Source organism: Microtus pennsylvanicus, chromosome X (genome assembly GCF_037038515.1).
Source record: "Microtus pennsylvanicus isolate mMicPen1 chromosome X, mMicPen1.hap1, whole genome shotgun sequence".
NCBI lineage: Eukaryota > Metazoa > Chordata > Mammalia > Rodentia > Cricetidae > Microtus > Microtus pennsylvanicus.
In genome coordinates this window covers 31302767-31325804 of record NC_134601.1, presented here as the reverse complement: position 1 = coordinate 31325804, position 23038 = coordinate 31302767, and the positions used below count along the sequence as shown (strand labels likewise).

At 36.8% G+C, this 23038-nt stretch overlaps 1 protein-coding gene across 1 annotated transcript in view; it reads right to left on the bottom strand.

Moving 5' to 3' along the window:
- The window catches only part of Il1rapl2 (interleukin 1 receptor accessory protein like 2), a 1189456-nt gene that overhangs the window by 551899 nt on the left and 614519 nt on the right, over positions 1–23038 (bottom strand). Inside the window, exon 3 of the mRNA XM_075958150.1 lies at positions 20204–20477. Within this exon, the coding sequence (XP_075814265.1) occupies positions 20204–20477 (274 nt within the window). The remainder of the gene's footprint in view (positions 1–20203; positions 20478–23038) is intronic.

Below are 23038 nucleotides of genomic sequence, written 5' to 3'. Positions count from 1 at the left end.
TCTTTCTTTCTTTAAAAAAAAAACAAGGTCTCATGTAGCCCAGATTGTCCTCAAACTTAATATGTAGCTGAGGATGACTCAGCTCCAGATTCTTCTGCCTCCACTTCCTAAGTGTTGAGATTATAGGTGTATATTACCACATCTGACTTAGAAAAGCAGTTTCAAAACAATACATCATTAAAGAGACTTAATGGAATTGGCGGGGGAGTTGAAGAAGCTTAGTGCAAGCAGTAAATATTCCTTTATCCCATGTCTCCAGGAATGAACTGGGTAGGATGCCTATGTTTTGAGGGAATTTGATTGTCAGAAACAGACCAAGCCTCGGGTAATTGTTCCCAGTAGTGAATTTGACTGGAAGCTCCCATTCTGAGAGAGTAATACCACAAGAAATAAAATCATCAAATGAAACCCGGGATGGGTTAGCCTTGGGTTTATGCTTGACTCAACATGGCAGAAATTTGCCATCCCTCTGAGTATTCTAAAACACTGTGGAGGATGCCAGCACTACATGCAAGCAAAGATTTCCATGATTATCCAGCCTTTTAACAGGGTAAAATTTCCTAGTCCATGGCATGCACAACTAGAGACAGATCTAAACAGGAAAGCCATGCCACTTCTCCAAGGTGAGTCAGCAACTAATAGCACATAAAGGGTTTGCCAGTCTACGTGGGCCAAAGAACAGTGCTATCTGGTGGGATTCTCCCGTCCTGCTCATTAGCCTGCTAAATGGAGGAGAATGAGGATTTAAAAATACCTCGGTGCATTTAAAAATGTAAAGTACAACAGAACCGTATCTCTGTGGGGAGCAACTCTAAAGGAAGGTCAAAGTTGGCTGCGCAATGGATAAGTAGGAGGTTGGCCTTCTCCTTCCCTTCATGTGGCTATAAGATATGTCGAAATTAACTATGTGTATATTTTAATCCACAGGTGAAAGGAGGAAAGAGTGCACCTGGACCAGACTAAGTCCTTGGCTGTTCTCTAGGTACTACAGACTTAGAGAATGAGAAGCCGTTGTAGCCATAAAACACCCAGAACAGATATGTGACTTTAGGTTATCTGTTATTGGTGACCCCACAGTCATTATCCGGATTAGGGGCCAGATCCCTAGCCTGCAATTTTCCAAATACTATTTGGGCTTGTTTATCCTCCTCTATTGCAGGGTTTACTAATCTCAGTGTACTGGACACTTGGATTTGGCTAATTCTTTGTTGTGAGTTAACGTTTCTTGTGCATTTTAGGGTGTTTGGCAGATCTCCTAGTCTCTCTTTGTCTGAGTGGCACACTCAGTACTCCTTCAGTTGTGACAACCAGAACTGCCTCTTGGATATAATCACATGTCCACTAGAGGGCAAAATCCACCTGACTTAGGAACTTATCAGGCAATGAAGTACTTAACCAAATGAACGGGTGAAAAATCCAAAGACAGGATCATAGAGGCGGGGCAGCTGAGCAGTGGGCATTAAGCCTAGCATTTACTTTAAATATTCAGGCACACTTGGGGTGGTTGCAGAGTGGAAACAAAACTGCCAGGTTAAGGAGTGAGGAGCACTTCTGCAAGGACTGGAAGCTATGAAGAGAAGAAGTGAATCTAGGTTGAGACACTGAACAGGGGAAAGCATGAGTCATGAGGAGGATGTAGCAGAAGCAAGCTTAAAATCCAAGACATAAGTTGGAGATCTAAGAAAGAATGAAATCTCATAAAGTACTGTGGCATGATTATTGGATTATTAAAATTTAAAATACATATGCTAAGACCACTTGTTTGTTTTCTACATAAAATCCCTTCAAAGTGCTGCTTAGGTACGTCTATGTATGGTGGCAGACTTACATTTTTAAAAAGGCTTGAAAGTCATTTTGCAAAGGGAAAATGAGCTTTGGGTTAGGGGATAAGATACAGTGTGGAACAGGAGGCTGCAGGATTGAGGAAGGCCAAGGAGATAGTGCTTTTTATATATGTCTGTTTTGTAAAAGTAGTGGAATTATTTCACCCCCGCCTCCCCCCAAAAAAGAAAAACATGGATTTATTGACACAGGTAGACTGGAAAGGTTGTTTCTTCCTTGGGGACAGGGGGACAAAGGGAATGACTGTGTGAGTAGACAATAGGAAACCAGGGGGGTTCTTGTGTTAGGCTTATGTGTTAGAATAAGCAAGGTCACATAACGGGGGTTTCTGAAGGGTACTCTATTTCAGAGGATGTAGAAGGTGGGGTGAGATGAAAGAATGGATTGTTAAGATATGGCTGACTGATCTGAGACAGGGCCCAGCTGAAAGGGAGCTCTGCTTCAAGGTAGCAGCAAGACACTCAAATAGGGCTTGAGGCTAGAAGTTAGGAAGCACATTATAAGGACACCAGATACAAGTCTCAATAGTGTTATAACTTATCCTCATTTTTTCTAGTAAAAAAAAAATTCCACCTCTTTGGATATGGGTTTTATGTTTGGAAGGATTGGGAAAAAATAAAAAAATCATATTTGAAATCACATATTGTATACTTTATTTTTCAATATAAAGTCTAAAGTATGGAGGCGCATGTCTGAGAGCTCAGATTTGGGAAACTGAAGTGAGGTGATCCACACAATTCTGAGGATAGTCTCTGCTATATAGTGAGTTCAAGTCCATCCTGGACTATACAGAAAGACCTCGTCTCAACAAAATAAATTAAAAATACTAACAAAAAATGACAACCAAAATTAATTCTGAGTCTGTCATTTGAGTACATTCTATAAACACCCCAGAGATGGTGAGACTTGAACTTTGGGCCTAGATCAAGGAAACGGTGATAAAGACAGATAAAAATGAAAAAGTCTTTAAAGACAATATTGCTGGGCCAAAGAGATGGCTCAGAGGGTAAAGACACTTGGTTATCAATCCTGAAAATCCTAGTTCCATCCCTGGAATCCATATGGTGGAAAGATGGAACCAATTCCTCTAAATTGTCCTCTAAACTCCAGATGTTCACATATTTTCATGCACACAAATCACAAAATAAATTAAATGCAAAGTATTTTGAAAATACATTGCTGAAAGTGAGGGAAAGGGAGGATATCTCATGGGGCCTATATAATGCCTTTGTCTAGAATAGTTCACTTTCCATCTGTCTAAGCTCTAATGGCATTCTCAGGACTTTCCTTTGGAAATAACAATTTTCACAGAGAATGATTATAGAAATCTCTTTTGTTGACCACCAACTTTTTTAACAGTCATCTACACACTAAGAAGTCAAACCTACTTAGAGGTATCTCTAAAGAATGGAAAAGAAAACCTTAAAGCATATACCATTTAAAAACAACAGTGCTTTTCTATTTTCATTTTGCATCATGTGGGATAACTATCAAAAGTTAGACTAGTCCGATGGTGGTAGAGCGTGCCTTTAATCCCAACACTCACTCAAGATGCAGTGGCAGGCAGATCTCTATGAGTTCAAGACCACCATGAGCTATAAAGCTAGTTCCAGGACAGCTAAAGCTGTTACAAAGAGAAACCCTGTCTTAAAACAGCCCCCAAAAGTTCAACAAGGTGTACACACAGAAACATTATTCACTACACAGAGGTATCCCTAAATGTCTTTAAATACAAACAAGTTTTCTTTTTTGGGGGTTGTTTGGTAATTTGTTTTTGTTTTTTATTATAATTATTTTATTACTTGAAAAAAAACAATCCAAATTTCCATTTCCTCCCCTCCTCCCACTCCCTCCACACTCCGTCTCACCCCTCCCCTCCAATCCTAAGAGAGGCCAAGGCACCCTGTCCTGTGGAAAGTCAAAGACCCTCCCTACTACATCTAGGCTGAGCAAGGTATCCATCCAAAGAGAATAGGATTTCAAAAAGCCAGTACCTTCCTTCTACCCCAGCCCCCATGCTCCTAATTTTGTCAGGCAAACTTGTCTGTTTCCATTTCCAAAGAGGATCTATATATGTTTTTCTTTGGGTTCACCTTATTACTTAGCTTGTCTAGGATCATGAACTATCGGCTCAATGTCCTTTGTTTATGGCTAGTATCCACTTATGAATGAGTACATGCCATAGTTACCCCGATATCAAACCCACAAAAAGATTCAACCAAGAAAGAGAATTACAGACCAATCTCACTCATGAACATGGATGCAAAAATACTCAATAAAATACTGGCAAACCAAATCCAAGAAAACCTCAAAAAATCATCCATCATAATCAAGTAGGCGTCATCCCAGAGATACAGGACTGGTTCAACATACGAAAATCTGTCAATATAATCCATCATATAAATAAACTGAAAGAAAAAATCATATGATCATTTCATTAGATGCTGAAAAAGCATTTAACAAAATTCAACACCAATTCATGTTAAAGGTCTTGGAGAGATTAGGGATACAAGGATCATATCTAAATATAATAAAAGCAATATACAGCAAGCCAACAGCTAGCATTAAATTAAATGGAGAGAAATTCAAAGCAATTCCACTAAAATCAGGAGCAAGACAAGGTTGTTCACTCTCTCCATATCTCTTCAACATAGTTCTTGAAGTTTTAACAATAGCAATAAGACAACATAAAAAGATCAAGGGGATTCAAATTGGAAAGGAAGAAGTCAAACTTTTGTTATTTGCAGATGATACGATAGTGTACATAAGCGACCCAAAGACTCTTCCAGAGAACTCCTACAGCTGATAAATACCTTCAGTGATGTGGCAGGATGCAGGATCAACTCAAAAAAAAAATCAGTAGCCCTCCTATACACAAATGATAAAGAAGCTGAGAGGGGAAATCAGAGAAACATCACCTTTCACAATAGCCATAAATAACATAAAGTATCTTGGGGTCACACTAACCAAGGAAGTGAAAGACTTATTTGACAAGAACTTTAAGTCTTTGAAAAAAGAAATTGAAGAAGATACCAGAAAATGGAAAGATCTCCCATGCTCTTGGATAGGAAGGATCAACATAGTAAAGATACAATCCTACCAAAAGCAATCTATAGATTCATTGCAATCCCCATCAAAATCTGAACACAATTCTTTACAGACCTTGAAAGAACAATAATCAACTTTATATGGAAAAACAGAAAACCCAGGACAGTCAAAACAATCCTATAGAACAAACCAGGTTTTTATATGGCCTTTTTATTCTGCTGTTTTTACAAAGGAACTGATTTAACCATCATTGTTCTTTTCATATTCTCCATACAACAATTTTCTTCATGCTATTTGCATTGGCAAAATCAGGAGGGGCCTGGGAGAATACACGAGAGGGAAGGGACTACAGGGGGAGGATCGACAAAAAATATACATGAAAATTTATAGTGACCCTTACTACTTTGTATGGTAAGTGTTTCCTCAAAAATTTTTTAAAATATATTCTCTCCTACATTATATTCCAACCACAATTTCCGCTTCCTCCCAGGTCTCCCCGCAACCACATCTCTTCTCCCCCAGATCTACTTCTCCTCCATTTTCCTTCAGAAAAGAACAGGCTTCCCAGAGATATCCTACTGAGCAAAGAATAACAAGCTACAATAAAACTAGACACAACACCTCATATCAATGCTGGGCAAGGCAACCCAGAATTAAGGAAAGGGTCCCTAGAACAAATGAAAGAGTCAAAGATACCCCCTACTCCCATTGCTAGGAGTCCCAAGCAACACTACCATAACATACAGAGGTCCTAGCTCAGACCCATACTGGCTCTGTAATTGTCACTGCAGTCTCTATGAGTCCCTATGAGCCCTGCTTAGTTGATTCTGTGTGTCATATTGTATGGCAAGTTTTATTATAAATATTTGAAGTGGCTGGTAATGTAGCTCAGTTAGTAGAATGCAGGAGACCCTAGGTTTGAGCCTCGGTACTTCAGAAACTGAATGTTATATCTCACGCATCCCCAAACACTAGGAAGTTCATGAGAGGAGGATCAAAAGTTCACAAGGTCATTCTTAACTACAGCACAAAATAGAAGCCAGTCTGGTATACAGAAAAAAAAAAACAACCAAGCAAACAATTGAAGGATAAGAAGAAAATATGATTTATGTGAGTAACATAAATACCTCCAAACTTTAGTGATCTGAGAGTTTCAGCTAATCATCAAATGACATTTCTAGAAAGTCCACTTTGTGTGTATATACTGTGTGAAGATGCTGGGGAATAAGCTTCAGATTCAGTTAAAAAAGACGATATTTCCTCTCTAAGAGTAAGAATGCAAACACAAAGCATGAACAAAGTCCTTTCCTTAAGGGGAATCAAGGGAAGGGTAACAAGAGGAGATTGTGGCAATGGCTCTTAAAACACAAATATTCATTTAATATCTCCTTATACAAGTAAGTATATTGCCTTACATGGGAAGACTGATTTGGCCTTAAAATGAGTATGCATAGCTCATATCGGCCTTAATTTTTTAATGCATTCAGCACCTCAGGGTGGAAATGTATATCACCTTCTGACTTTTTGTTGTTTTATAGTAATAGATCTAGACCATATCCATCAAATAGCAACCAACATATCTTGCCAAGGGGAACCATTTTGAACTGTAGAGGGTAAGGTCAACTTCATGCAAATTTGGTCCCCATGCTTAGGAATATGTGTTAGAATATATGCTCTGATTAACAACACTGAGGTGAGCAACATTATTTTTCTTTAATGAGGGTTGGGTCATGAAAGGGAATTTACCTCCTTTAAATATATATTTTCTCCATGAAGCTGTCATCTGTTATAAAAATGCTCTATTGTCTAATTACAAGTCAAGCCATACATTATTTATTTTGTTTAGCTTCGTTTCTAAGAACTGGTCAGTTTCTTAAAATAACAAGCTCCAACTCTCTATATGAATCTTATATTAAATAAAAGTTAATTATTGTGTGCTTTATATTTAGAATAAAGACTTGAGAAGCCTATGTTCTAGTCTAACTTACCTTCTATTTTCCCCTGTACATGGCCATGTTTCACTTTCTCCTTGCCCTTGAGCACTGTTCCACCTACCTGTGAAAACTGTGACTATCTTTATCTGTTTTAACGATCATGAATCATCTCAGACACTATAACTTTGTAAGTCAATTACTACCTTTTCATGTTCTCTAGTAGTCTACTTGATATAGCAATCAGTCATTGGTTGTTTATCATACAGAATGAACGAATAGCTGAAAAGAGATGATACATGCAAAGAGAAACAGAAACTTCAACAAATTACATTGGAAAAGGATACTTATAAGTCATATATCAACCTGGAGAGATGACTCAGCAGTTGAAAATGCTTGTTGCCTAATTTTCTGAGAAATCGCCACACTGACATCCAAAGGGGTTGTACCAGCTTGCATTCCTCAAGACCCAATAATACCACTTTTAGGTATATATCCAAAGGATGCTCAGTAGTGCCACAAGGACATGTGCTAAACTATGTTCATTTCAGCTTTCTTTGTCATAGCCAGAACTTGGAAACAACCTAAATGCCCCTCGATTGAAGAATGGATAAAAAAAAAAGTGGTACATTTACACAACGGAGTACTACACAGCAGAAAAAAATAACAACAGCTTGAATTTTGCTGGAAAATGAATTGAACTAGAAAACATTGTTTTGAGTGAGGTAACCCAGACAGAGAAAGAAAATTATTACATGTACTCACTAATAGGTGGTTTTTAAACATAAAGCAAAGAAAACCAGTCTATAAACCACAATCCCAGAGAACTTAGATAACAATGCGGACACTAAGAGAGACTTACATAGATCTAATCTACATGGGAAGTAGAAAGTAAAAAAAAAGACAAGATCTTCTGAGTAAAATGGGAGCATAGGGACCTTGGGGGAAAATTGAAGAGGGGAGGGGAGTGGTAGGGAGGGGAGCAGAGAAAATTGTAGAGCTCAATAAATATCAAGAAAAAAAAAGAAAATGATTGTTGCTCTTCCTGAAGTTTGGCTTTCAGAACCCATGTCTGGGATTTCACAATGACCTATAATTCCAGCTTCAAGGGATCTCACACCCTCTTTTGACTGCTGTGAACAATCCCACACATGTTTGCACATGCACTCTCATGGATACACACACAGGCACATACAAACTAACAAGTAAATAAAAATTCAAGATAAGTAATAAGTAAGCAAAATAATAATGTGATGTGTGTGTGTGTGTGTGTGTGTGTGTGTGTGTGTGTGTGTGGTTTTTCAAGTTAGGGTTTCTCTGTAGCTTTGGAGTCTGTCCTGGAACTAGCTCTTGTAGACCAGGCTGACTTCAAACCCACAGAGTTTCACCTGCTTCTGCCTCCTGAGTGCTGGGATTAAATGCATGTGCTACCACCACACAGCTCATGTGATATTTTTAATAAATTAAAATAAGTAATAAATAATAAGCAACACACACACGAGGTGGAAGGAAAGAGGAGGTCAAAAAGAGGAGAAACTTGCAGAGAATGCATTTTGAAAAGAGTTTTAGTTCCAAATCAAACCAAGGAATGATGAGAGAAGTTTCATGTAGCTACAGAATGTAACACACATTGGGAGTGATGGTAAAGTTAAAAATTAAAAAAAACAAAAACACAACAAAAACCAAACCACTTTGTGTTGTTAGTAGTTAGACATCTCCCCTTGATGTTTTAGGCAACACAGGAAATACTTACTTATTCAAACTTATTCAGAATTATTAAATGTTTTTAGTTGCTGGACTAGGCTTCCAGAGACTTACTTCCTTGTTAAATCAATTAAGAATCTGTCTTCTAAATTATCCTTGCTTGATTACAATTTGTATGGCTGTACCAATTCTTTTAATCTGTTAGAAATTAGATCTTTGTCATTTTATTTTGCTTGCTGTCATACCTTTTACATAGAAGACTCTCTAAACATAGTTGTTTCAAAACCACCTTACAAATCATAATCCCAGAGAACCTAGACAACAATGAGGACCCTAAGAGAGACTTACATGGATCTAATCTACATGGGTAGTAGAAAAAGACAAGATCTCCTGAGTAAATTGGGAGAATGGGGACCTTGGGAGAGGATTGAGGGGAGGGATGAGGCAAGAACGGGAGCAGAGAAAAATGTACAGCTCAATAAAAATCAATAAAAATAGTTGTTACTTATGTAATTGATGCCTAACAGCTAAAATAGTCTTGACTGAAAACATACCTTTTATTAATAATAAACGCCTGCAGTTAGGAATGTGTGAGTTATCATTTCTGTTTCATTATGAAACAGTTCAACTATGAGATGAACAAAGGAAAATGGTCTCACGCAATGAGTTCTTAGATAAACCTAAATTATACACTTGTGACCCATGACTATATTCATTCTACCATCAAACAATATGCTGATGAATATGTTTCTGGAATTGTTTGTGAATCTTATATGTCGGATATTTGGGGGTTATAGTAAATGGTCAAAAATAAAGAAGCAGCCAGGCATAGTGGTACATGCCTTTAATCCCAGCACTTCAGAAGCAGAGGCAGGTGGATCTCTATTAGTTTGAGGACAGCCTGGTCTACAGAGTGAGTTCCAAGCCAGCCAGCACTACAAAGTGAGTCCTTACTGAGAGAGAGAAAGAGAGAAAGATACAGAGACAGAGTAGTCATTTCAGGACACACATCCTACAAATATCATCAACCTCTCTTTTTGGTGAAAAGCAATTTTAAACCACTTTTTAAAAAATATATGAAGTGTGGAAACTGAAAAATGACAATATGACAATAGTGTTTCTTACTTTATAAAGCAAGAACTGATTGTGTTTTAGAAAAATCCTTTTTGGACTTGATCCTTACTTTGCATGAACTTATTATCTCTATTCTACTGCCCTCTGTTGTTCATCTTTATTCGGCAAGCTTCTGCGTTCATCACCAGACCACACTGAACCAAGGGAACTGCAAACAGGACCACAGAACTTTATGCGGGCACAAATTAACATAAGTAATTGCACCTTATCCATTATGGTACAAAAAGATAGGTTCCTACAGAGAATTGGTAATACAAGAGAAGACAGTAGCACAAACTGATTTGTATTGAGCTCTGGAATTTGTAACATCTGCCCAAGTTTCAGTTGCCCAAGTCTCTTTAATCTTTATAACTACCTGATTGTTCTTGGGTTATATGCCTCAAATTGGAGTAGCTGGATCATACAAAATGTATATTTTTAGGTAAGGACTTCCACACTGATTTCCACAGTGTCTGAAATAATTTATATGAATACTAGCAATAACTAAGGATTCCCTTCCTGGCTCTGGCTTTCTTTTCATCAGCATTTGTTATTTTCTTGATGACAGTCACCTAGGCTAGGGTGAGGAGGAACTTCAACATAGTTTTGACTTACATTTCACTGATGGCTAAGGTGGAAACACCTTTTTAAATTTCAAATATTTTTTTTGCCATTACCACCTACTTATAAGATAATTTGAATTTTTAACTTAATTTTTGCAATTCTTTATGCATTTTCCATATCAATCATCTGTCAGGGAAGTGTTTGACAAAGGTTTTCTATCATTCTATAGGCTTTCTATCTAGTCAGTTAAATGTATCTCTCAGGAAACAAACACTTTTTTATTTCATGAAGCCCCAGTTGTCAACAGTTGCTTTTACTTCTTAAGCTGTTAGGCTCCTATTCAGAACATCCTTGTCTATTCCCAGATCTGTTAGATTTTTATTAGCTTCAAAGATGTAGATTTTACATTACAGTGTTTGATTCATTTTGACCTGATTTTTACACAGGGTAGAGACAAGACTCTAATATTTCTATAAATATAGTTATCTAGTTTTCCAAGTACCTATTGTTAAAGAGGATTTTCCCTCAGTGTATTCTGTACCTTTGTCAAGATTCAGATGGTTGTATCTGCTTGGTCTTATTTCTGGGTATTCTATTTTATTTGCTTTATCTATGATTTATTTTGTGCCAGTACCATGCTGGGTTTGTTTCTATGAGTCTGTGTGTAGTTTGAAGTCAGATGATGCGATGCTTACAGCATTGCTCTTTTTCCTTAGGGGTCGTCTTCTGTTTTGGGTCTTCTGTGTTTCCCTATGAGTTATGAATTATTTTAAACATTCCTGTGAGAAATGTTACTGATATTTTGATGCAAACTATATTGAATTGGTAATTTAGTAATGTGATTATTTTTATAGTACTTATTCTGCTGATCCAATAACATATTTCTGTCTTTTAGTATTTTCAACAACTTCTTCATTTGGGGCTGTATAGTCTTTATTACAGAGGTTTTTGCCCAAACTCTACGGGCACTGCGTCTGGTATTCTGTTTCCTGAGACCGCCAGTCTTCCTCTCACCTTACAGCTACTCCTCTGTCATGCACATGCTCTGTACTCCAAGCTGTGCCCTTTATGCACCGCATTTTCTTTTCATTGCACCATTCTGTGTGTTCACTACCACAACCTCAGTACCTTTCCACTATCTTCTGCCTCAAAGGATGGCTACACTCTAGCTGTTCCAGGTTTATGCCCCAGAGAGCCCAGTAATCAGTGTGTGTCAGCAGCCTTCTGTCTAGCTTCCCTGAAAATAAGAAGCCTGTTTCCAAAGAACAAAAAAAGCAAGCACACGAACAAACAAAAAAACAAAAGAAGCTGGTGTCCATTCCACAAGCTTTCTATTTGTTGTTTGTTGACTATAACACTCTCCCCACGAATCTCAAGAGACTGACTCCTTCCATTCCGTCAGATCTCAACATAAGCATCACTTTCTCTGGGAAGTTGCCCTGGCCTCCTAAATGAAAACAGTCTCCACGGTGCTTCTGTAGCATGACCTTTAATCGACTCTCCACCCACATTACCCATCGGATTTGGGGGGGAGTATTTTTTTTTGTAATTTGTATGTTTCCTACAATCTATAATATAAGCTCCATGAGAAGAGGCACTTACATCTATATTGTGAAATACAAATACTCAATATCTAATGTAAGTGTTCAAAATGTCTGCTGAATAAATAAACAAGCCTTTGTTTTTCCACCTGAGGAAATCTAGACACAGTCATTAGTATCTGCCAGTCCCTGGGCTAATATTGAAATCATAATCTACACTTCATAGTTTTGAAGCTGTGAGTCTACTGCTTTAACCTGAAACTGCTTATGGCCACAAAAATTATAATTGCTCCAGGAAAAGAACTCAAGCAACTTGGCTACAAAGACTCAGCTACAGAATCAAGGTAATAATACTAGTAACAATAAATAAAAGAGCACCACTGTGTTTTAACTATATATGAATCCTAAATGGCCTGTACCTTTCTCAGGAACTGGCTACTTTTTCCTTGGTTTTAATGGATACACTTGTGGAAATTGCTCTCCATGCCTGAGACTAGACTTATCATGACATTTTCAGTATTCTTTATTTTTGGGAAGGAAGTTTTAGATGAAACACAGTTCTATAGCATTAGAAATTTTCTTGCAAAATACCATTATAAAGCTATGGTTAGCAGTAAGAACTCCTATATTGACCAAAGTACCTTTCTTAGAGATTCGAAAAGCTTCAGAAGAAAAAAAACAGAGGTTGATTCCTGAATGCAGGCACTGAGGCAGCATTTGATTTTCTTACTGTCTTCATATTTCATATATATTCTGGAGAGCATGAGAGACTTTTTCCTAATCTATTATATTCCCATAAGAATGCTCACTTTTTTGTGTTTTTTTTTTTTGTGTTGTTTTTTTTTTTTTTTTTTGAGACAGGATTTCTCTGTAGGTTTAGGGACTGTTCTGGAGCTAGTTAGCTCTTTTAGCCCAGGCTGGCCTTGAAACTCACAGTGATCTGCCTACCTCTGCCTCCTGCATGCTGGATTTAAAGGCATGCACCACCATTGCCCATGGCAGAATGTTCATTCTTCTGCTCCACTTTAATTTATATGAAATAGTCTCCAGCTCTGCTCTAAGGAGTTATAGCATCACTGCTTAGGCTACTGTAGGTGTTAGAACCCACTCAGAGTTTGCAAAATGAAGTTACTTGTGAACAATTAATATGTATTATTTGGGGGAGTGTAGACCTCTCAAGAACTTAAAAATTCGTAAATTTTTGTCAACAACTCAGATTCGATGATCTCTCCTTTTAGAACTCAGAAAACTTGAAAATGTTGACCTATCCAACATTAAAAGGTTAAGAAAAATAAGAGATGCCGAGACAAAAAGGTAAGGGAGAGTGACAAAATTTCCCAGGGTGACTACCATTCCTCATATCTAGACTTAGGGTAAAGAACGCTTTCAAACAGAAGTGGAAGATGGAGTATGCCAAATCCACTTACTGATCAAGGAAGGAATCACAGGACTTAAAGCGGACTCGGTCATTGTGGCTACTATTGCTGAGCTCACTGGAGACTTTGGGGAGAGCAGTTTTGATAAGTGGTGAAACTTTAAAAAAATTATGGCTACACACATCTCACATTCTTAAATGTTTTGGGGGGTATAATTAATATATGAAAAATTCCACACATTTAACTATGCGGTCAGTTGTTTTGGACATCTGCAAACATCTGTGATACCATTACCAGAAAACTCTTTAAAGTAGTTTTGTTCGTCAAATGGCCATAAAATTGGGAGCTGTGGCAGGCAATGGAGATGCAAGATTTTTTTTAATAGTACGAATATTGATTAGTGTGTTTATAGAAAGAATGTGTGTGTGTATGTGTGTACAATTCCATGATACAGGAAAATATAAGAAAACCAGTCAGATGATATATTTGAGTAGGCAAGCAGGGAGAAATCGAAAGGACAAAAGAGCCTTAGTAATCTATGTTAACAGGCTATAAGGAGATTGAGTAGATACAGAGGCTAGAAGGAGATTAAGTAGATACAGATGACAATGGGAAGGTAGATAGAGTTGAAGTTCTTTCCTAACTGCTTCGTTTTCTTCAGTGAAATAGGAAACAATGAGGCGGATGGGATACAAGTATGAGGCATGGAGGAAAATGTAAACTAGTCACATAAGCAGATAAAAAGACTGAACTAAGAATACATAGTAAGACCACTGAGAAGGATTAAGGATTCATTTGAGGACCATGATAATTCACTTAAAACCAAGAAATGTTATCATATTTCCCTTCAGTCAAGATAAGCAGTAAGAAAAGAGGCACAGTATAGCTGACTGTGTGGGCTTAAACAGGGCTGTAATTTTTTTTTTTTACAAACAAATAGGATGAGGGAGAAGGGTAGAGAGAATCAAGATGATATAAATGGAAATGATTATAGCAATTGATCACTATATTTTAAATATTCTGTGTAAGAAAAGAGAAAGAGAGTGCAAACTTGTGAGCTAGTTCGTTCAGTGTCTGGGTGGCATCAATAGATTATTGGAAATGGGATAGAGAAAAGTAGGGCATGGTAGCAATAGAATAGGGTGTATGAAAGGAGACAACAAAGGAGTTTGTTACAACCTTCAATACTTTACATTTCAGGTGGGCTGCCACACTTATTACATTGCTTTCTTGTTCCTAAGATTTTCCGTTTTCAGTGCACACAATGGGTTAAAAGCTTAATTCTTACAAAAATGAGTATAGGACAAAAAGTCTCTAAGATTGTGTTATGACACAAGGCATGAAACTTGCCTTTTTAGTTTTTTAGTATCTACACACACCAGTATTAATCAACTTACTAATGGCTACTTTTAATCAGTTCTCATTCATAGTTACGAAATACAATCCATTAACTTAACTTATCTAAAACAAAAGTCCTGCTAACTCACTAAAAAATAAACACATGCTTCTGTTCAATAAACAAACTGAAGAGAGTTGAATTGCATTAGTATTGTACAACAACTTGGTTACAATTCTGAATTATACAGCTAATGTATAATAGTCTGGTAATATTTCCTAAGCTGCAGCATATCAAATTTGCTGTTAATGGGAGAAAACAAAGTATAATTGCCATGTATTTGCTATTTTATGCTATTTATAATTTTTGTAAATAAACACATTATCAAAATTTGAATGTTGAAAAATAATTTTGTCGGTCAGATATGTTATCATTTACACATAATTAGTATCAAAAATAATTAAAGCAAGGGCTCCCATTTGTAACAGAAAGGAGGTAAAAAATAACTAATTGCATTTCATTTCATCCCACACAGACCAAATAAGATATTGCTACTGTCTCAAGATCCTGCTGTACAATCTTGAACTTTTCTGGGGGTCAATTAATTCTATAAGATTCAGGCTTTCATTTTTCCAACAAGAAACTATCTGCTCTCCTGGAAATTGCTACCCAGGCAACTGACTTGTTGACACTTAACTTTTCAAGGATCAATAGTTAGGCTGGAATTGAATTATGAGAAATGTTCGATGTCCTTGAAAATCTCTTGGTAACCATGACAGAGAGGAAGGAATGAGGGTAGAAGGTGATAAAAACTATTTCTTAGTGTCTGAGATAGACTAAGGCAATCGCTTTTTATGAAACATATCTTTCCTATCTCTATTGTATGTGAATACTATGACATATATTCGCCGAATATTCTTGACTGAAATATAAAAATATAGTCATAAATTATATAGCACTTTACAGATCAATAAATTTAAGAGCAAAATCAGTCAAATTTACTGTATGCTGATACTTCTTTCTTTTAAATTGTGAACTATTTCAAACATACTCAGAAATCAAAAAGACAATGTACTGAATTGTCCTGTACTGATTACAGATATTCAAGAGCTAACAACTTGACATATTTTTTATTCCAAATACTTACACTCTCTTCAACTTTTCTGATGGTGTGACTTGTTATCATAATAACTACTTGAATATGACTTGATTAAATCACATTTGGTGAATCAAAACAAATGGCATGCTTCCTGGAGGAATAAATTCACTAAGGGATTATCTGCAAAGCAATTGTGATTCATTAAGGTCTTGAGACTCTAATTTATTTCATTGATTTTAAAGAACAAAATATTCATATTATAGTCCCATTTAACAAATGGGTTCCTTCGTTATTCTGTGTATCTATTGCACAGTAACAATTATGATGTGTTTCTACCTCCAACTGATTACCTACATTTGGTTTTGGCTACCCTAAAATTTGAAGATTTCTATAGATATTCATTTATATTCATTTGTTCTTTTCAATATGCATGAATTCACTCTGAAATGTTTAGACTACATCTTTATCTACAGATTAAGTCATCTCTTATGTACAATCTGTGAGAGTGATAGGGTGGATTTTGTCAAATAAAATAGATTTCATCTTTTTTTACAGTATTAAAAATCTTAATTGAAAGGCCTAGAATGGAAATACCCGTAATTAATTATGGATTAGCACTGTGTGCCAAAATATGCTTAAGTCCTCTACTATTCCTTCGTTACTAGCTCATCTATATTCTGAGATTGAACAATAAAAGATGTTAAAAAATAAGCAACTAGTTACTGAAAGGTCACAAACAGTAAATAACTTGCTATAATTCAAATGAGTATAGGATTTTACTAAATATTTCATCGCTTGATTTTTAAGAACAGCAAAGTCTACAGAATGATTTCCAGTGGGGTCAATAAAGCACAGACAAATCATTACTGATTACCTTAAGATAACACCAAATTTAGAATTTTGGATGAATACTGAACATTTTTGTAACCAGAAATTTTACTATATTTCTCTATATGGACTAATTTCCTCATTTGGAACCTATTTGAAGTGAGTGGTTACTACTAGATAAAAAAAAAACAGTTTTATTATTTACCACCCATTGCTAGCTATGTCAGTGTCATATACAATAATATTAATTCCTTTTCATTACATTTTGCATTAACATATGAAGTGATGGATTCTACTATAGTATTTTCGTGTGTGTACTTGTGTGTATGATTACAATTGCTTTAGAATATAAATTCCTACTTCTCTGAGTTGATAAGACTATAATTACTTACTGTAGAATGATAGCTCCCAAACTTTGTTGAGTCTTATCAAGGGACATATGAGGAATATTTTTCCAAAGTTCTACCTGTACCTTTGCTTCCTAAGGCCTGGGACACAAACTGAAAGAAGTCACCAGTTAGGTCTAAATCCAAGTCTCTGCTATTGATCTACCTGCAAGAAGAGAATCACAGACTCAGATGGTATCTACAAGAGTTATAATTAAAGCCAACCTGCTATGAAATCAAAAGGGGACCACTGTGGGAAATACATGGGGACACTAAGAAGCTCTAGGACTTCTAGCATTTCTTCAGCATCTAGAGAATTGTGCATGAACTAGCACAATGCTTAAGCAAAGGTTGTAGCTCTGTGGTGAAACACTTGCCTGGAAAATAGAAGACCCTGGCTTTAATATCAAATATGGCAAACCCAAACAAAAGTACATTGCTTTTTTGAAAAGCTAATACATTTTGAGGTGTAAAGATAGAAGTAGCAACAATCTAGTTGTAATTATACCTAGCCTTCAAAAACTGGTTTCATTCCTCTAATCTAGTCCAGTCTCTATTACAAAGAATTTGGGCTTTTAAGAAAATGGGTAATTCTCAGTGCAAGGCAGTATATATACAAAATAAGTCTGGAGCATCTTTCAATAATGTAAAAAAAATGAAAAAACTACCCAGCAATGATGGCCTTATATCAAAAGAACACACGAGCCAACTGAAAGAGCTCCCATTTTCAAATGTAAGAGATTTCAACAAAGGGAAAAAATGTACTTGTGTTGCATAATATAAATATCCATGGGTCCATACTGGTGAAAACCCATTTGACTGAATAGATAAATTGGAGAGGAGAGATGAATCTGTTAAGATAAATTGTAATTCATGCACATATTCTGTCTTGAAGAAGAAGATAGAATATTTGCATGAATTACAAATGTGAATAATGACTTTCTTCCAAAGGTTACAGTAAGAAGCTTCGGTGATGGCATATGCCTATAATCCCAGCATTTGCAAGGCTGAGGCAGAAATTCTACAGGTTCAAGGTCAGCCTAACACGTACAGCTAGTCATCACCAATAGCCATGCCATGTTGACCATTTGTGACCTTGAAATGGTGATGAGGATGGTATTTTATGTCTGTAGTCATCCTTTCCAAAAATTTTTAGCCCAGTTTACTATGAGAAAATATTAGCTAAATCTCAATGGGGACATTCTAAACAGTTTATTTTAAATTTTCAAACTTATCAAAAAACAAGATAACTCTGAGGGACTGCCATAGCCAAAAAAATCTTTAAAAGACATGCCAACCAATCTAGGCATAGTGGTTATGTGCCTTTAACCCCAGCACTCAGGATGTAGAGGCAGGTTGATCGTTGTGAGTTCAAAGCCTGTCTGGTTTAAGTAGTAAGTTCCAAGACAGCCAGAGCTACATAGTGAGATCATATCTCAAAAGGCCAAATTAAACAAAAGAGAGAAAGAAATATAAAAACTAAATAGAATGCAATATCTGGATGATATCCTGAAACAGAAAACAAGGAGCTAGAAAGAAAAAATGAGGAAATAGTGAGTATGATCTCTAGTTTATAGTAATGTGTCATTGTTACATAGTTTGACTAGTTCAATGATAGTGATAAATATATCACAGTAATGGGGGTGTAGATTATATAAATACCATGATACATTTGTAATCATTCTATTAATCTAAAGTTTATCTGAATTTATTTTAAACAACTAGATTTGAATTATAGTGCCCCCTCCATTAGGACAAATGTCTACAAAGTATGTTCTCGTCAATAAAAAATGATTAAGTTGTGGTCTTATAGAATAGTATGTAGCACTGAACATTATATACCTACAAGGAAACAGTGGATTTTCCACTATTTATTTTAAAATTTGAATGTATAGACCTTCATTTTGCTAAAAAAAAAAAAACAAAAAAAAACCATTAACAGGAATAGCTCTATTAAATACACTTACATAATTAAGACCTGTGAATCATATGTGATGCATATAATAAACTGTTAACTTTGCTAAGAGTATGAGTCTAGAGGGGAAGGAAGGAAGGACGACCGGGAACAAATTATGGCAGAGGCAGTAAGCAATAACTAGTTCATTAATTCAGTCTAGAACCTTTGTATAGTAAGATAGAGGTTTGCAAAGAAACTCTAAATTTATACAAACAGAATACAAAAGCAAATAACATATTGGGGGGAAAAGTACTTTTGGTTGGCAGGCTTTAGTGGTGGTAAGGATTAATAAGGGGCCATCAGGCAAAGAGTAGTGACATTCTGGAAATTACAATGTCAGTTTTTAAAAGTGTCTGATACCTATTTCTCAGTTTTGTCAAGAGCTACACAAATCGAATCTATTGCCTATCAGTACTGTTGCTGCTGCCATGACCATGGGGATTCTTCTTGCCTTCAAAAGAAACTAACCTCTTCATTTGTTCCTCTCAGTACTGCCCCGCACGTGTGCACAGAAGTGACTTGAAGGCTTCAGGAGCTTTCTCTATTTAGACACTACTTTGTTCTCTTGGCCTTTAGAACAATGAGGACTCACCAGGGAGCTCTGAGAGCTTTTGATGAAGAAGTGACATAGCTTTACACAGGAGACAAAAATAGGAAGGGTTTGTATTTCCAAGAAGTTAAAATCAAATAGTAGAGTGCAGGTCCCCGGTGAATAAGACCAGTGATTCTCAAAATGGCAGAATTGAAAGGTGAGTTAAAGGTCATCTCAGCTCTCTACTTTAATACCTAATGCAGTCTCTGTCTGCCATGTTAGACCCCAGGTCTTAATGCTGGGCTGCAGGGAGATCATAGTGTGGAGTTCCTAAGACAAGGCAATGTGCTTCTCATTGTAAATATCTGACAAGAATTAGATCTGTTAAATCATCAGCATACAGCACTCAGAACGTCACGATGACCAAGTGTTTAGTGCACTTCCTGCTGAACATTTAGACAGAGTAGAGTGAAGTTCATTTTGCAAATTTTATGGATAGTACCAGTTGCTCATTTGCTGTGAGGTCTCTAGGCAGCATTTGAAGCTAATTTCCATCAACAAGAGGGGCAGCCAGACCTCGGCCTAAATGATATATGGAGGTCAGGTTCAGAGCCAGGCACCAAGATCACTGAGTCAGTTGGCTCTGTGGTGAAATAATTCTTACTATAAGACCCGGGAGCAGGGATGGGTGAAGGCTGGAAAGAAATGAGTCACGCGATGTTCTAAATTAAGGAAAGACATGCAGTAAGTAAGCAGGAGTCCTGAGTTGTGAGAATCTGATAAGAAGTTGGTATGTAGTTCCAATAGATCATTGGAACCGAGTTTACTGGAGGTCTTCAGCTGCTGCTAGGTAACATGAGTTATACCAGCAAACACTCCAATATAACACTCCAAAACAAAAGACTGCAAGGCGCATGGTTGTCCAATATTTTCAAATGACACTTACCTTAAAACGCAAGTGTAGAATCCGCTGTCTTGTGCCTCAGCTGAGTGAAACCATATGGAATCTTCCTCTTTGCTCATTCTGACCTCTGAAAAGATGATAGGCTCTTCCAGATCGCCTTTGTTTTTGTACCACATGAGCCTGAGCCCAGTACTCTGGGCCATGCTATAGTTGGTGCGAATATAACTGTAGAAAAGGGCACATTTCACTCTGACAGGTTCGCCTGCCAAAGCCATGTATGTCTTGAGATCCACTGACCAGTCAATGCAGCCATCCACTGAAAGAAAACAAGACAAGACATGAGATGCAGGGAACGTCATTCATAATATCAGCGAGAGAAGTAATCGCTGCCATCATGCACAGGGCACATCTGTGAGTCAGAGCTTTATTGAGACGACTTTAGCAATCCTCCCAGAGGCTATATTCGAATCCCTAGCATTTTATTCAGACGTTAGCAAGCAGAGCTGCTGCACTAAGTCTGTGTCCTTAGGTATTTCCCTATCATCCCCAGCAACTTTTAGGTAGAGATTTGCTAGGTAAGCTCCTCCCCAAGGCTCTCTAGCAAGTCACACATGCCTATATGGTAGCCTCAGAGCTTCCCAGCCATGGCCTCCAGGTTCTCCCTCCAGTTGGCTGGCCTGCTAAGTAAATCGTTCCTATTAACCAGCAAACTTTTCCTCTATGAGATCATATAAACCTAGACTGCGAGCATGCTGCTGACATGGCAGTTTCAGATTTCAGATAATTCTGACTGATTTTGGGGGGGGGGGCAGAAATCTTATAAAACAAGTATGTCTAAGAGATCCCTGCCCTGACCAGGCCCAGTCCTGGAATTAACATTTGTATGCATACTTTCCAGATGATAACACTGAGATTAAGAAGACTTACCCAAGGACACAGAGCTAATAAGTGGTAGGAAACCAGTCTCTGATCGGAGACTCTATATATTCTTAACCCCTACCTTGTACTATCTATACCTATAATTGTGACAATAGTCACTATGTTATTTACTTGCTGTTGAGTAAACAATGCTGAGGTTGGAAGCATTGGGAACTTAAAGTGATTACATGCTATTATATGAAATATATACATGACATATATATAAAATGATATATATGTATATATGCATATATATGTATATATGTCATTTTCCATGGTATGACTTATTAAAATCAGATACTTAAACATAGGTTGCTTTCTCTTTACACCCTTAGGCCTCTCTTGTTGCTCAGGTGTTAATTGCTCATGGGGATTTATTATATTAATATCAGCTTTAATCAGATAATTATGAGTGGATAAAACTAATATTAAAGAAATACAGATACAGTAAAACTCCTTTTCCAGAAGCATTAGCAATAGATGCGAAAGATAATTTAGTATGTTATTCAATACAACTAGCACAGATATTATACTTCTGAATGCCTATTGTTTCTCAAAAACTCCATCAAATGATTCTGTGTCCTTTTATATTACCTGATTATCCTTTATAAAGCATATTATAAAAATGTGTAAATATTTCCATTCTAAAATGATGTTTTGCTTATAATTCTGTAAGCTGGTCTGTTTCCTCTTTCAGATGTTGAGAACTCTGTAACCCGGTGTGTTTAATCCTTTAACCTCAGTTGACAGGAAGCTTAGAGCTAAATGTAATGCTCAAATATAATAACTATCATACTTCAAAGTTTCACTTTCTCTATATGAAGGGTTATTGAACTAGGGTTCAAGGGCACTCAAGGGAAAGGTGCTCTAATAGGCTTTAGATTGTTGGCAAAATAATGTGCCTATTCACATAGGCATACTTTTCTGGGGAGATTTTATACTACACTTCATTAGATTGTCAGAGGAGTCTATAGCCTAAGAACTCCATGGTTTCTTTTTCATAATTGTTGTGTGGTTTAGCAGGGCAAACCCATAGCCTTGTGCAAGTTAAGCAAGTATTCTGCTACTGAGTTACAACCTAAGCATGACTTCTAATCTTTTTCCAATGCCATTTTTCACTACTCTGCTTCATATGGGCTTTTATGATGAACTCCTTGAGTAGTATGTGAAGTAGCAGAACAGTAATTGGTTTTGGATTAATGAATTTGACTTAGCAAAATTATCTCAAACTAGGTACTGTCCTGATAGGAAAAAGTTTGCTTTTTCATTTCCTTCCTTAACTCCTCCAGGTTCCTCCTTTAATCTGTCTGTTATGTAACTAGATCATTGCAAGTTCAAGCTACATTTCCAATCTTAACAGACTAGTTTTGCCTATAAACTATGGGGTATGGTTGATATTGGAGGTAATAAAAATGTTTGCTCTTGAGTCACAACATCCATGCCCAAGCTCAGTTTGAGACATTTAACTGCCATTAGAATTAGCTTTCTCACATAGGCCTTGAAAGCATACTGAGAATTCATTTCTTGTTGAGTACGATCTGAACCACATGCATTTGATTTAATAGACGTATGATCCTGTTGCTTCTTCTTCCCTTATTTTGGGCAGCAGACAGTTAGTATTTATAAATGACAGAGTCAACAGTCAGAGAACAAAAATTCAGCAACTAGGGGAAAATACAATTTCTAAATATCATCCTTTTAGTTTTTTCTACTTTCAATATTCGTAATACATGAGTGCACAATGACCTATTTTGGGAGGCCTGAAGGAGATTTCCCACAAGATAGACAAGGAATATGAAGGCCCACCTGAGACCATTTTTTTTTCCACCACAAACACACTAGGAGAAATCGAATTAAGGTGTTGTAGCTTTATATCTAAAGATCATTACACCACTAGGGGATTCTAAAAAGGTGGTTTGATTTGTTTTTATTGAATTTCCATTCTTAGCTGCTTACCTG